The 16,397-nt window shown below is 41.6% G+C and overlaps 2 protein-coding genes across 3 annotated transcripts in view; one reads left to right on the top strand and one right to left on the bottom strand.

Moving 5' to 3' along the window:
* NCOA3 (nuclear receptor coactivator 3) overlaps nucleotides 1-16,397 on the top strand; it is a 1,019,275-nt gene that overhangs the window by 138,784 nt on the left and 864,094 nt on the right. The window lies entirely within an intron of this gene.
* Nucleotides 1-16,397, bottom strand: part of SLC13A3 (solute carrier family 13 member 3) — a 76,324-nt gene that overhangs the window by 41,257 nt on the left and 18,670 nt on the right. Inside the window, exons 2-3 of the mRNA XM_042465932.1 lie at nucleotides 5,243-5,508; nucleotides 1,521-1,684 (exon numbers count right to left, since the gene is read on the bottom strand). Of these exons, the coding sequence (XP_042321866.1) occupies nucleotides 1,521-1,684; nucleotides 5,243-5,478 (400 nt within the window). The 5' untranslated portion in view covers nucleotides 5,479-5,508. The remainder of the gene's footprint in view (nucleotides 1-1,520; nucleotides 1,685-5,242; nucleotides 5,509-16,397) is intronic.

The following is a 16,397-nucleotide window of genomic DNA, read 5'->3' as shown; positions in this document are numbered from 1 at the left end:
TTTATTTGTATACCGCCCTCTGGCAAACCAATCCGGGCGGTTAACAACAGTAAAATATAAAATATGACAATTAAAAACACTTTATCCAACACTCAAACCACTATGCCATTCTGGCTCTTAAAGCAGAAGAGAGTGGTACTTATTACTCCACTTTACCTTCTCTTGATTAGCTACTTTTGCCACCACATCTCACTGTTGATTCCTATTTAACATGAGCTCTAGAACTTTTTCATCAAGTCAATTATAATCAAGCCAAGTGTAATCGAATCATAGAATCATAGAAGAGACCACAAGGGCTGTCCAGCCTAACCCCCTACCATGCTGGAATATTTACACATGACATGATATAGCTATCGATGGTTGGCCAATTGCAATGTGTCTGGCTACACATGGGATAGTGTTGTTATGGTGTTCCAATGACAGCCCCTTTTGCCTAAAGGAATAAGCTCCAGGAGCCCCTCTCCTACATTGTTTGTATGTGGTTCTTCAGAAGGGCTTCTGCTGAAAATCCTCTGATCAGTCTTATGCCTTAAGCTTTTGGAGAACACTTAATAAGTATTCTTTATGCAAACAGGACAGGTAGGGTTTTTGATTTTTTCCCCTTTTTATCTTTCTTTCTTTCTTTCTTTCTTTCTTTCTTTCTTGGGGGGGGCAGTATCTCAAAAACAGATCAAGTAGGCCAGAGACCCACATTTACAAGATGCAAATGTTTATACACATTTATCCTAGAAGAGTTGCATACTGAAAAATGTTTTGAAGAGAGGCAAGCTTCTAGATCCCATGCAAGGGTCTCATTTAATTTTTTTTCTACAAATGTTTAGAGCAGGAGCAGGAAACCTTTGGCCCTACAGAGGCTGTTGAACTCCAGCTCTCATCAGCCCTAGGTAACACAGCCAGCAGTTAAGGATAATGAGAGCTGCAATCTAACAATTGAAGCACCAGAATTTCTTTGCCCATGTTGAGTAGGTTTTCTTATTTTTGTGCTTTCCACCAGTATTTACAGCAGAAGTCCTATGAAGCTTTGCAATTTCCAAAGCAAGGCTCTTCATCAGACCCATATTGAGCAGGCCATGCCAAATGAATGAATTCATTTACTTAATGAAGTGCTGAAAGGTCCAGGCTGAATCTCACTTTCAGTGCTTAACCTTGCTTTTGCAATGCACTCCTTTAATGCAGACATGGGAGAGGATTACACTTTTCCACCAACACAAAATTGCCATTGAGAATTGCTGACCACAGTTCCCCAACAACATGATTTTTTAACTATGTGGGGATGTGATTTTGACATAATAGTTGCCTTCAAAATAGTTACCTTCTAGACCACAAGGTCCAGAATCTCTCTGCCAGCATGGAAAAAGGATTCTAGGAATCCCCAAAACTAACTTTTACATACTCCAGTGCAAATTTGTGGACTTACAAGTGGATAGTCCTACAACACCTTGGCAACCAATTTAGGGTTTTTTTCCCTTTTCTTTTAAGAAACCATATGTTTAAAGATCTTATTACTCCTGTGGATCTACCTTGATTTTCCTCTTTCTCCCTCTTGAGCTCCTGGGATGTTTCCTTTTCTCCAAAGAGACTCTTCAGAATAGCCATTGCAATTGGCAACATCATTGCTGTAGAGGCTGTGTTACTAAGCCACATAGAAAGGAAAGACGTTGTCAGCATCATTCCCAAAATGAGCCTATCAAACAAAAAGAAAGGAGAAAAGAGAGTTTTACAGGGTCATTTTTTGTTGAGAAAATCTCATGTCGAAGGCCTTTTAAGATTAAGAACAAATCTCTCAGTCATATTCTGTAAAACATTCAAGCCTATACAACTGGGAGAACTGTTAATCTGATTACAACAGCATTCAAAGAGCTATATTTCTCTTCTCTTAGTAGTTGGGGGGGGCAGGGATAAGAACCTTCCATATGCTTTGTTTATAAATGTTGCTGCCCCAGCTTTAGTTCTATATTTGTGTTTGCCTGTAATGTTAGTTAGACACATCATCAGTAGTATGTCTAGTTGTAACTTTTTTAATCAATTGGTGTGTTTTTATTTTTGGTTTTTTCCTCATAGTTGTTGTAAGGCTTGCTTATTTCACTTTTTTCCCTACATATCCCTCTCCCATGACTCTAATGAAAATCAGATTAACTAGTGACCTGTTTGCAGCCCAGGAAGCAGAACTAAACCCTGGGCTGCAACCTGGAAACCTCTAGAACTGGAATTATGTTCTACCAGAAAACTATTGCAGTAAGATTTCCTCCAAAGTAAAGAAGAATAGAACTGAGGTGCTTTGGGAAAATTCAGATGTCCACATTGGTAAGAATTGCACACACCACAGATCAGTTTGCTTTGGATCCTCCCCTGATCCTTGGCCTTGCCACTGCAGGAATGCACCCCCTGTATCCCAAATTAGATGCAACCTCAGGCCAAAAGCATTTCCTACTTACCCTTTCTTTATAGCACACAACATGGCTCACTTGCTTAACTATTTGGGTTTCATGAATGTATTTCTGGTCTCCAAGACTGAACCTATTATTAAAGCTTAGTGTATATAATACTTAGTGTGTATACAGTCACAGAGTACTTGGACAATCCTCAGCATTTCACATACATAATCTCCTTACAACAACTTGGAAGGTAGCCTAGGATCAATACAACACAGGAGAAGCCTGAAACTACCAGAATAACCTGCAGTTTCCTGGTATACAGAACAGTCAACTGCTACTTAGCATAAGAGGGTGAAGAGAGATTAAAGAGGCAGCACATTCTCAGTGCCTCCAGTCCCACTCCAACCCACCCCACAACTCTGGAATGCTTTTTCAGTGGAGGTCTGCCTGGTGTCTGCATTACAGTCTTTTCAGCTCTAGGCCATGTCTCTTGTGTTCTTGCAGACTTTTAAAGATCCATATTTTAGAGTCAAAACTAGAGAGAATGAAATCATTCCCAGAACTAATCCATTCTTCTGTGTCTCAACAACCAAGTTTTCAAATTGAGCCTGTATTTTTATATTTCAGTGACCATTCACAAAACAAAGCAAGCTATAGGCGATATAGGAAAATCAGAAAAATCACATGCTATGAAAAACATATATCTTCCCCACTTGAGGGAGCACCTCTGCTTCCAGAATGTGCAAAATATATGGTTTACCTTGACCCTTTACAGGGTTTAATTCCTGTTTTTGTTTCCTGTTTTGTTGTTGTTGTTGTTTGGAGGCAGGTGTTAGTAATCTCTGTGCATGTTTTGGTATTACATTAGTGTATGTCTTTTGGTGTTTAAAAATGCTGACCTTTACTGGATTGTGGATTTGATTTTACCATGTAGCTAGGTAAGCGCTGGCTACACGGCAGCACCTTTGGAAGTCAAGCCTGGAATGAAAGTTTCAGATACTCAAAGTATTTGCTGCAAAAAATAAACCTCTTTTGCAGAAGTCATATTTCGTTCATGCCTTATGTTAAACTATCAAAGAGGAAAAGCTGCTCAGTCATGGCCTTTTGTGACTCCCTTCCTTTCTCCCTCCCTCCTTCCTCCTTCCTTCCTCCTCTTCCTCTGCCTCCCAGCCCAGGCCCAAGCGGAGGAGGAGGCAGAGGTGCCTGCCTGGCTTGGTGCTCCCTGCGTGCGCACACGCGCCAAGGCAGCAGGCACTGTCAGGCAGGCAGCCAGCCACCCACCGCCTCCTTCGCCTGGCGTGCCTCCACGCTGGGCACTTCCTTGGGCCTGGGAGGCGGAGGCAGAGGAGGAGGATGAGGCGGAGGTGGGTGGCTGCCTGCCTCCTGCCTTGGCGCACAGGCGGGGGGAGCGCACCAAGGCAGCCACCCACCTCCTCCTCTGCTTGGGCCTGGGCTGGGAGGCAGAGGAGGAGGAGGGAGGAAGGAAGGAAGGGAGGAGGAGGAGGGAGGAAGGAAGGAGGGAGGAAGGAGGGAGGAAGGGAGGAAGGAGGGAAGAAGGAAGGCAGGAGGAGGAGGAGAGAGGAAGGGAGGAGGGAGGAGGGAAGAAGGAAGGGAGGAGGAAGGGGGAGGAAGGAAGGAAGGGAGGAAGGGAGGATGAGGAGGGAGGGAGGAGGGAGGGAGGGAGGAGGAAGGGGTAGGAAGGAAGGAGGAAGGACAAGGAGGAAGAAGAGGAGGAGGAGGAAGAGGATAGTGATGATGATGAAATGAGCCAGCTTCTGAGGCACGACCAATGTAAGTTGCTCTGATATTTACAAACTCATGCACAGTGGGGAAAAACCAAAGTCCCTTGACCAAGTACACACTTCTGAGAAGTACAGTTGAATCTGAGGGCAAACCCACTTCTTGTTAAATCACCTTGACATATTCAGTATGAAACCCAAAAAGTTTGGTTATGGAATAAGCCTCTGAAATATGCAAGAGATTGCCATGTTAAGTAAAGCCATGTTCAATGCCCAAATGTGCTGTTTGGAATGAGGGGAGGGGGGGTGGCCAGAAAGGGAAAGTACATTTCTGTCATCTGTCTAGGAATAATGCCCAAATGTCCTCCATTTTGATCATGCCTAAGAAACATGTATTTATATTAACAATTTTTTAAAACTATAAAAATTTTTCATGTGTCCTCCATTTTAAAAAAAATGTGCCCTACATTTGAAATTTTTGTCCTACATTTGTCCCGGTTTGGAGGTCCAGACTTATGGCAACCCTAGACCTACCCTGCTGTAGTAAGGGACATAGAGTCCAAACTTAATCAAATTTGGGCAGTGTAATTTTAAGGATATTTTCTCAGAAGAAATCCCACACATTATTCTAAGCCGGCAAATGTACTTCCTGATAAATATGTATCAGAGGACAAAACTCATTAATTCTTAGAATCCACTCACACTGCATCTTCCACTGTTGCCTGTTTGGAACCACAATAACTGTATTAGTTTCCATGACTGTAGTATAGATTCATCCTTAATGATTCTGTGTGCACGTATGTGCTTATGTGCACACAAAAAAATGTGTAAATTTCAGAGCTTTATTTCAATGACTATTTCCAGAATTTCCCAGCTAGCGTGACCAATGGTCATACTAGCTAGGGAATGTTGGAAGCTGGCCGAAGGATTCTTTGAATTTCCAAGGTCTAAAGCTGTCATCTAGCGTTGTCAGGTCCAGTCCTTACACTTGTTACATAAGAAGGAAAATTTAATTTGCTGCAGCTTTTCCAGTCACTGCAATAATGTCACAGGAAAAGACAAACTGGCTTCATTTTCTGCTTTTCTGGCACAAAGTTGGGAAGAAACTCAGTGATTTCATCCATTTACCTGGCTGGCTGAACTCCTACCAACAGTAGGATTCTCAGAGCAATCCTACGATGCAGATTCCACTCTTCAATGGCAGCTGCCATAATTAAGCCACTCAGGAAGAGAAAGTTGGTATCTAGAAAGTACTGGGGACAAACTTTGTTGGCTGGGAGGATCCCAAGGAAGGGGAAGAGAATGATGGGAAGAAGAGCAGTCACAGACAATGGCAGAGCTTCTGTGCACCAGTACATGGCCATTGTCAGAATGACATAGAGACATTTTCCTTCCTGCAAGAAAATCAAAGAGAACAACATTATAGATCACTCATTTTACAGCACTGGGGACCATGAAGTGCCCTTTACATTCCTTGTTTTCATATCTTCCAATAACAACTCTAGAAAAAAAATTAAAAAATATTTTATTGCTAGCTCTAAATAAAGAAGACCCACTGTATCAATGGGATTACTACTCACAGCAGAGGTGAGTAATTGCACACACATACTCATATCTTTTACCTTCCATTGGAAGCAGCTGTACTATGCCATTCTCACACCATTTGCATACCCTCCAACTGTTTCTATTTTGTCTGGACAATCCCAATGAATCCTCTTGTGTCCCATTTTTTTCAGCTGCTTTTCAAATGTCCTCTTCCTCCCACTTTCCCCTCTGTCCTTATATTATTTCAATTGCTATGAATGGAGTCGAAAGTGTAAAAATAATTTGCACTTAATTAATTCTACAAGGGAAAAGGAAAAATGGACAGAATCTTATCCTTCCCAGGCAAAGGAAATTTGACATCTTGGCCATGCCCTGATATTGCCTGGCTACATGTGTCCCATTTTTCATCTGAGAAATGTTGGAAATGCATTTGTGCCCAAGAATTTGATTGCAACATATGGATTCCACATCACATTTTTGGAATAGCAATAGCAAGAAGACCACATGCCCAATGGTTAGACTCAGTCAGGGAGGACATGGGCCTGAGCCTACAGGAACTTAGCCAAGAAGGTTATCTTGTCCACAGGGTCGCCATGAGTTGAAGTCGACTCAAGGGCAGTTAACAACAACATCCAGCAAATGAATCAGATCAGTTTGACTCTCTGGAGCATTCTCAAGGGCATAAAAAGAGAAATGGAAAGAGAAGTAGTGTTGGCATAAAGATGAAACAGTCATCATTTTAACTGATAGGTGGCAGGAAAGATTACTACACAATAACCCACTCAAAATTCAGCACAAAAGAATAAAGCTAGAAAATATCTGGAAGAAAGTCACATATCCATTAGCAATACTGTTTTAGTATACATAGGGTTGCCATAACCTGCCTGCAGGCGAGACTGTCCCGGTTTTGGTGGAACTGGCCCGGTCCTGGTCCGGTTCCGCCAATTCACAGCTTGGGGCCCGGATTTGTCCTTTGCTGGGGGCCAGGCAGCGCTCCTCCTCCTCCTCCTCCTCCTCTGCGCGCTCCCGCAGCGGCCACCCACCTCCTCCTCCCCCACCTCCTTGTGTGTTGCGTGGCTGCGCAGCTGTGCAGCCCGCCCTCTTCCTCCTCCTCTTTTTTTCTTTGCATGTGTGCAGTGCGCAGCCCACCTACCTCCTCCTCCTCTTCTTCGTTCTTCACGCGGCCGCGCTGCCTGCAGCACTTCCCCGGGGCTGTGGCCGGCGCCAGCTCGCGCTTGCATGCACGCTCGCGAGGCCATATAGGGAGCACTCATCCCCTTCAGGATGGCTGACCAATGGCAGAAGAGCGGGGGTAGAGCTATTGGCCAGCCTCAGAGCCTCGGAGGAGGAGGAGGAGGAGCAGGAGTGAGCCTCTGGGCCAGCCAGGGGCAGGGAAAAGCTCTCTTTCTTGGCGCATGGCACCAAGGAGGAGGAGAAAGAGATGGAGGAGGAGGAGGTAAGAGGAAGAAGAGGAGGTGGAAGAGGAGGAGGAGGAGGAGGATAAGGAAGAGGAGGAAGAAGTAAGAGGAGGAGGAGGGTGCCTAAGAAACATGCATTTATATCAACATTTTTTAAAAATCATCAAAAATTTTTGCATGTCTTCCATTTTTAAAAAATGTGTCCTAAATTTGAAAATGTTGTCCTACATTTGTCCCGGTTTGGAGGTCCTGACTTATGGCAACCCTAAGTATACAGAATCTCTATTTAAATTCAAATGAAATCATACATGCTAAAGCAAAAACAAATGAAATTATATGGCTGCATTCCAATTGCCATCCATGAAACCGTCAACACTGCACAGTCTAGTGGCAGCTGATGGCTTCCCAGTCAGTGGGGTGATGAATCCACTCCTGGTTTTACTATGAACTTATCAAAGTGTTGAGTCCTATCCCCACAAAAGATCTGCTGCCTTGCATAGTTCTTTTAAAAATCAGGCTAAAACATTAAGAGCCACCAGACCCCACTGCTACAGTGGACATCATCTCCCAGGTTGGATGCCAGTTATACAACCCAACAGACTTGGAACGAGAAATCAACAACAGCTTGTTGGCGCTGGCATCCTTGCTGTTGTCCAGCTTCAGTTTTCCAAATAAAAAGCTATCATCAGAATATAATTTTCCTGTCATTTAGGCTGAAGGTAAAACTACTGAAAAACAAAGTCCATGTTCTGTGTGCCCATGTGTCAGAAATGGTCAAAGTGCACAGATTCCCATAGGAATAAAAAAGATTGAGACCATGTTTCTCCTTCCCATATATAAAGCATGTTCTACCTAACTTTGCTCTCTGACAGCCATAAAACAATCTCAACCCAACCTCTGAAGCAGTCCTGATGATTTTTATAATATAAATTATTATCTTGCTTGATTACAGTTCAGATATGGAAGAAGGGAGGATTCTAACAAATACATATGTCCTTGCTGTGAATCTTGTGACTGAATTAATTTTCTAACTGTGTAATGATTGCCAACCAAGAAGTGTTTTCCTCAGTTACACAATCACCTCAGTTATGACACAGAAGAAAGAAGACTGAAATATTACAGCTTTGTTCTATGTATAAAGCACTGCTGGGATTTTTTTCTTCCAAAATCTCTAAAGCAGAAAATGAAACCGAGGCTGATGGCTATTAGGTAACATTCACTTATGGGAAAGACTGTCTGAAGACAGCAAAAACTCAGTGGCACAAAACACCACACAGTTCAAAGAACATCACTGAAAGGCAAATGAAAATGATCAAGGAACTACACCAACTGCCCCATGAGGGACATTTACAATATTTCTAAGCTTTATACAATATAAAACTTGGGGGGGGGGGGAGATAAGAGGAAACAAAATTGTGATACATGTTATGGAGAAAGCAGATAAGGGGAAAGCCCTCAGGTTGATCATAATTCATGGTGACCCTGTAGATGAGGCCGCTCCAAGAGCCCCTGTCCTCAACCGCTCTGCTCAGGTCCTGTAAATTCAGGCCATGACTTCCCTAAATTAGTCTATCCATCTGGCATGTGGTCTTCTTCTCGTTCTGCTGCCGTCTACCTTCCCTAACACTGGCCCAGTACAGACAGCCCAAAAAGGGCAGTATGCCCGTGCCTTGTTTTGCTGCATGAGGAAGCTGCAGCAGACAAACTGTGTGGCTTCCTCACGCAGCAAAAAGAACCCACAAAAAGCGGGTTCTTTTTGCAGTGCCATAATGACGCCGCAGTGCACCAATGGTGCACTCACGATGTCATTATGGCGCCACGATGTGTGGATGCTAAGTGTCCATCGCGTCAAAATGGCGGCGCCCATCTATACAGGGTGCTGCCATTTTGACGTCCTCATCACGTGTGAGGGGCAAGGGGCATCTGGAAGCCTCGCCCCTCGCACGTGACAAGGACGCCCTATCGCACCTGTCTGTCTCGCACCATTATCATCTTTTCTAGTGAGTCACATGTTCTCATCATGTGGTCAAAGTATGACAGCCTCAGTTTCATCATTTTGACTTCCAGGGAAAGTTTAGGCTTGATCTATTCTAGAACTTCTTTGTCTTTTTAACTGTGCACAGTATCTTCAGCACTCTTCTCTCAAATGTGTGTATTTTCTTCCTATCAGCTTTCTACACTGTCCGGTTCTCACATCCATACATGGTGATGTGAAATACAATGGGCTTGGACAATTCTAACTTTAGTATTCAGTTGCATATCATTACACTTTAGGATTGCTGTCTAGTTCTTTCATGGCTGCCCTTCCCATTCCTAGTCTTCTTCCTATTTCTTGACTGCAGTCACCATTCTTACCAATGTTTGATACAAGGTATGGGAACTCTTTAATTATTTCAATTTCTTCATTTCTAGGTTGAACTTATGTAGATTATCTGTGGACATTTTTATTTGAGATTCCACCTCAACATTAGGAAGAACCTCCTGACAGTGAGAGCTGTTGGGCAGTGGAAAACTCTCCCTCAGAGTGTGGTGGAGTCTCCTTTGGAAACAGTGGCTGGATGGCCATCTGTCGGGAGTACTTTGATTGTGAGTTCTTGCATGGCACAGAGTTGGACTGGATGGCCCTTGTGGTCTCTTCCAACTCTATGATTCAGTGAATTTTTTATTTTTATTTTTTTTGGTTAAGCAGCAAGCATGCCTTTGCGATTTTTTCTTTTATCTTCCTTAGTAATGGTTCCATGTCTGTGATTTTTTTTTGCTAGTAGTATGATGTCAACCACATATTTTAAATTACTGATATTCCTTCCTCGTATCTTCACCCCTCCATCTTCTGTTTCTAACCCTGCTCTTCATATGATATTTTCTGCATACACGTTGAACCAGTAGGGCAGTGATGGTGAACCTTTTAGAGACTTGAGTGCCCAAACTCAAAGGTGCTCCTGCACCAGGTGTCACTCAGTGCCGGTGTCAGAACTTCTGGAGGGGGTTGGATGTCAGGGGATGGGACTTCTGCCTTCTGGGAGCGGGACTTCCCCGAAGACAACTGAAAGCCCAGGAAGGCAGGGAGGGAGGAGGAACAGGCACATGCCTGTACCTCCTTCCTCCCTGCCCTCCTGGGCTTGTTCATCCTCTTCTCCCAGCCTTCCTGGGCCTTCAACTGCCTCCCTGGAAATACCTGAAGCCGGAAAGGGGAGGAACAGGTATGTGCCTGCTCCTTCTCCTCCCTTGCACCCTCCTGGGCCTTCAGCTGCCGCTCCGGAGATAGCTGAAGACCCAAAACAGTCAGGAAGAGGAGGAACAAATGCACGCTTGTTCTTCCTCCTCCTCCTCCTCCTCTTCCACCCTCCCAGGCCTTCAACTGCCTCCCCTGAGGCAGCTGAAGGCCAGGGCTGGCCAGGAAGAGGATGAACAAGTGGATGCCTGCTCCTCCTCTTCTCTACTTTCTGCGTGCCCTCAAAAATGGCTTTACATGCCATCTCTGGTATGTACTCCATCTCTGGTATATGTGCCATTGGTTCACCACCCTAGAAATAGGGTGATAGAATGCAGCCTTACCTGGCCCCTTTGCCCATTGAAAACTATTTTGCTTTTCCATATTGTGTTCTAACTGGAGCCTCTTGCCCTAAATACAGGTTTCTCATCAGGACTATCAAATGTACTGGCATTTCAATGTCTTTAAGAGTGTTCCATAGTTTTTCATGTTCTATGTTTTGCTATAGTCTATAAAGCACATGCCAGCATAGATGGCTGTAGAAGGAGCAAGCTATATTAGGGAGATTAGGTGCATCAATGTTTACTAGGGAAGGCCATAGATCACCTCCAGTATACTTTCTTCTGATATTTTGAATATATAAAAAGAAAGTATACCTTGCTGGGGAACATAAAAGGGAGGATGCAGTTGCTCTCAAGTCCTGCTTGTGAGCTTCTCAAATGCAGCTGGATGTTCAGTTGTGTGGCTAGAATGCTAGGTTATGTAGGCTTTTAGCCTGGTCCAGCATGGCTCTTTTTATGTTCTCCAAAAATAGTCATTACCTATAAAGAAAAATTGCATTGGCAATACAATCTTACCCACACTGGTTAGTGGACATGTACATTATACTTATTAGGTTAATGTAGGAGAGTAAGTTTGTTAAATTCTAACCATTAGTAGGAACGCAGTGTTAATTTTGAAAGAATATGGCAGTTGGAAAGGAGTAATTATCAGAAAGGGAACAATGAGGCAGCATTATTGAACTATTTTTTTCTTGTAACACACATACTTATTTTCTGTCACTTAGATTAGAGTGGGGATTCTGTTGTTTTTAATGTGTACAAGCTTACAAATGAACTTACAAATTTAAGAAAATGATTAATTTTACTACTGTATCAGTTATTAACTGCTTGTTGTACAGTGTGTTAGAATTGGTTCCTTCTAATAGCATTATACGGCGTTCTTGTTTCTTTATTGAGGATTTATTCTTCAATGGTCAATAAAATTCTTAGTGTAGAAATAGCAATAATAATAATAATAATAATAATATCCTAAGTCATTTTCTTGCAAAGCAATCTGAGTGTAATTGCAAAAAATCAGGATTTAAATTTTTAAAAATTACTTACACACTTATACACATCAGTTCAGAAGTAAGATCCACTGTGTTCATTTTAACAGTGCAATCTTATTTGCTTACTAATGTGCCACTTCAATATTTACAACTCCAGGAACTGACAAATAATCACATATTTTTGTTCAGATTTTGTCATGATCAAATCCCCTAGGTCATCAAACTCTTATAGAAGGACAAAATACACCTTAATAAAATTTAATCAACCATTTACCATTATTGCATGGCAACCTTTAGGAGGAATGCAATACATAAAGTACAATCTTATGTTCATATTGCTGGTTTGAGGCATTTCTGATTTGGTCAAAGTCTCCTGTGTTGCAGAATTTGGATGGAGACCAACAGTAGCATATCATTATGGGAGTATAGCTCAGTTTACAACAAAACCAGCCCGTTGTTGTGTGCCTTCAAGTTGTTCCCAAGTTATGGCAACCCTAAGGCGAAACTATTGTGGGGTTTTCTTGGCAACATTTGTTCAGAGGAGGTTTTCCATTGCTTTCCCTTGAAGCTGAGAGAATGTGACTTGCCCAAGGTCACATAATGGGTTTTATGGCTGAGTGGGGGAGTCCTAACTTTTAGGCAAAGTGAGCTGATCACTTCAGGCAGCAGATGTTTGGATGAGGGAACAAGAAAAGCAATGTGTGTCTGCTCTGTATCAAGTGATGTAGGCTATATTTCATAGTAAGGAACTGGCAAAACCACATCTGACTATTCCTTTCCTTAAAAAAAATCCTATGAATTTCATGGGGCCACCTTAAGTCGACAGGTGACTTGAAGGTGTGTGCATGCATGCACACATTCGCGCGCACACACCTGTTTCCCCCCAAATTAGTCTACTGGCTTCAGTGGGATGGAAGATATTCCGATATTATTCCCTGAAAACTGTGAGAAAAATACAGAGGAATCCTCCCTAAATGCAATATGAGGCAGCCATCCCATGTGACCTTTCCACCTTCATCAGCACACAGATGCAGAGAACCCTTCTTCGTTTCACATCAAAATAAGGAATTACAGCCATGGCCATTACAGGGGCAAAAACCTTAACTCCAATCCAGTTCATTACTGCAGAAAGGAAATAAAAGTAGGAGTAATTTATTAGAAAAATGAGTTATGTCCTAGCTCTGGTGTAGCCTCAGTAGAAAAAAGAGTCCCCAGAACTATAGGCTATTGGTAATAGCTTGCTTGATTGCTTTCATAACTTGCCCTCCCCTGGTCACACTGAGGAGCAGCCACAGCTCAGTAGCAGAACACATGGCTTTGTGTGCAGAAGATCTCAGGTTCAGTCGCTGGCATCTTCAGCTATGGATGGAAAACCCTGGAGAGCTACAAGCAATCGCCATTGATAATACTGGGTTAGCACTGAACTATAATGGATCAGATGGAAAGTCTCTGGCTCTCCAGATGTCTGACTGCAACTCCCAACTGTCCTAGCCTGCATAGCCAATGGTGAGGATGCTTGGAACTGTAGTTCAGCAGTATTTGTGGCATCTTGCTCATCACCATCAAGATAGTCCAACTCAGTGCAACAAGGAAGAATCCTAGGTTTGCTTTTCCTTCTGAAATTAAATGGGGTTTGATCATTTCTTGTAGCATCCTAGATGAGCCCCATTACTGAATCTGAACCCTTTTGCAGCCACCCTGGATGACTGCTAAGATCAACCTGTTGGGAGCTGCCTACAGGACCTGCTGCCTCTTTCAAACCTGGTATAAGCAACTCTGTCCTCATTAGAAGCTGTAGTAACAAGCTCTTTCCACACCTCATTAAAAATGTCCCCATTGCCCCTGCCAAGAACACAGCCACCCCCAACCTCTTGCCCTGCTGCCTCTTACAATCATTTGCCATGCACACAGAAGGGTTTGCAGCAAAGTTAAGCATTCAACAGTTTCTTGTAATTGCCATGAGATACACAGCAAGGGCAAATTTTCCTGGTGCCTAACAGGAATTGAAAAGAAAAAGAAGATGAAGACACACACTTTCAGGAAACTTTGAATTGCAGGGATTTGTTTTGCTTTTTAATAAGGAATTGATAAGTTACTAACCATGCTGGCTGGAAAACTATGCGATTTGTAGCCCCAAAAAGTAGCTTTTCTAAGCTTGGCATAAGATGACCTGCTATGTGGACTTCAAATTGTTCTTGAATGCTAATCATTATTTAACATTGGCAATGCTGTGTAGGGCTGCTGGATGTTGCAGCCCAACATCTATAAGCCACAAAATTCTGACCCTGGCTTAGAGAAAGGAGTGGAGGACAGTGTCAGAACCTGATGGCTGTATTTATCCCACCTCCAGAAGCTGCCTTTGAATTGTTTGTTGATTGGAGCAACAGCAGGAGTAGGCTGTTGCCTTATATCCTGACAGTGGGATTCCCAGAGGCCTCTGATTGACAACCAGATGAAACTGGAGGGTAAATTCAATAAGCCTTTGGACTGAACCCATAGAGCTTTTAATGTATTTTTCAAAGCATGTGCCAACTGCCAGCATAGCTACAGCACTATGATTTGTGGAAAAATTCAAAACATGCTAGCATATCATGATATGTAGAGTGTGAAACTGAGAACCTAGAAAAGTTAGGGGGAGGTAAGTAAGTAAATAAGTTTATTTGTGTAGACCGTGCCATTACAAAAAGAAAGCAATCCGTCAAAACAAATATAACATCAATACATTGTAAAAATCCATAAAAGCATAAAAAATTATAAAATAAAACATCGAATACATCAAATACATTATAAAATAATATATTGCTTATGAAGTTAAAATCATCTTTAAAACAGAATATCGCAGAGAAAGGCAAAGACAAAAATGAGGGCTCAGATAAATCTAGGTAGACGTAAGAACCAAATACACTGAGACTATATATGGTTAAATTACAGAGCTGGGAAATATTCAGGGATAGTAGAGATTCAGATCTCTCCTGTAACCCAACCATTGTCTTTACAATGCTTCCTCCTTATGATTGGTGTTTTAAAAGCAAAACAGGCTACCTTTTCAGAGATACTTGTTTTGGTGTCCCCAAATAACAAAATGATTAAATGTAAATCAGAGTCATAGTTGTTTGATACCAATCCTAATTCTTTGTATAGGGCATTTCTTATATATTTATAAATTGGACACTCCAATAGGTAATGAGATAGGTCTTCAACTGTGTTGGAACCACATGGGCAAACTCTTTCTTCCCACATGGTCCTTTGATAACGCCCTTGCACCACAGCCGTGGTCATAGACTGTGAAGGCATATCTCTGTTTGAAGTTAGTTATATTATTTAAGTATTGTGTGTAGCTTGTTTGGAAAGGGAGTTTGGCATACCAAGGAGCACATTTTGACAGGCCAACAGAGGTACAATCTAACTGAAAGTCATGTTTCAAGATGTGGGATTTCATATATTTTACAACTCTATGATAGTTTAAAGAGCACAACAAATTCTTTGAGAGCCCATACAAGTCAATAAGTTGTAAAATTTCTTGATTCCAGGATAAAAATGTTTTGTTTTCAAATTCCAACATTTCTTTGAAACCAATCAATACAAGAACTCTTCCTATCTCTTTAGTAAGTTTCAGCCAGTATTTAATTGCTTGAACCTGAGTACAGTACGGAGCCTACCTTCCAACCGAAGGATAGAGGTCTCAGTTCCTTTGGGCAGACTCAAAATTGCTCGTAAGTAGTTATTTTGAATTGTTTCCAAGTTGGATTTTATCTTAGGCCCCCATATTTCAGCCCCATATCGCATCTGAGCTATAACTTTAGCCTCATAAATTTTAATGGCTGGGGGGAACTGTTTACCCCCTCTGCTCCAATAAAATCTTAATAAAGAGTTGGCTGTATTAGTAGCAATTGCTTTCGTATTTTTAAAGTGACAACTCCAAGAGTCAGTTGAGCAGAAATTTAGTCCTAGATATTTAAAACACTTCACTTGTTCTATGGGTTGCCCATCAATTTGCCATGTATGTTTTTATATCTATTGCTAAAAACTAGTATTTTGGGGTTTTTTTTATAATTTTCAACTTGTCCTGTGTAGGGTTGCCATAAGTCAGGAGCTCCAAACCGGGACAAATGTAGGACAAATGTAGGGCAACATTTTCAAATGTAGGACACATTTTTTAAAAATGGAGGACATGCAAAAAAATGAGGATTTTTTTAAAAAATGTTAATATAAATGCATGTTTTTAAAGCATGATCAAAATGGAGGACATTTTGGCATTATTCCTAGACAGATGGCAGAAATGGACTTGCCCTCGGGTTCAACTGTACTTCTCAGAAGTGTGTACTTGGGCAAGGGACTGTGGTTTTTCTTCACTGCGCATGAGTTTGTAAAAATCACAGCAAGTTACATTGGCCGTGCCTCAGAGGCTTGTTGATATCAATATCACCACCACCACCATCATCATCATCACTATAATTGTCCAGGAAAGGCAGACTTGTTAGCATTCAAAGCGCCATAAATATACAGAAAATGCACTTGCAAATATTTAATAATAAAAAATAATGAAAAAAAACAAGGCAGGGGTGTATATATTTGATAATAAAAATTGTAATAAAATAAAAAAACAAGCAATAATAAAAATTAATAAAATAAAATAAAACAAGCAATAATAAAAATTAAAGAAATAAAATAAAACAAGCAATAATACAAATTAAAGAAATAAAATAAAAACAAGCAATAATAAAAATTAATGGAATAAAATAAAAACAAGCAATAATAAAAATTAATGAAATAAAATAA

The sequence above is a fragment of the Sceloporus undulatus genome, chromosome 4 (assembly GCF_019175285.1).
Source record: "Sceloporus undulatus isolate JIND9_A2432 ecotype Alabama chromosome 4, SceUnd_v1.1, whole genome shotgun sequence".
NCBI classification, from domain to species: Eukaryota; Metazoa; Chordata; class Lepidosauria; order Squamata; family Phrynosomatidae; genus Sceloporus; species Sceloporus undulatus.
This window is presented reverse-complemented; position numbering and strand designations above follow the sequence as displayed.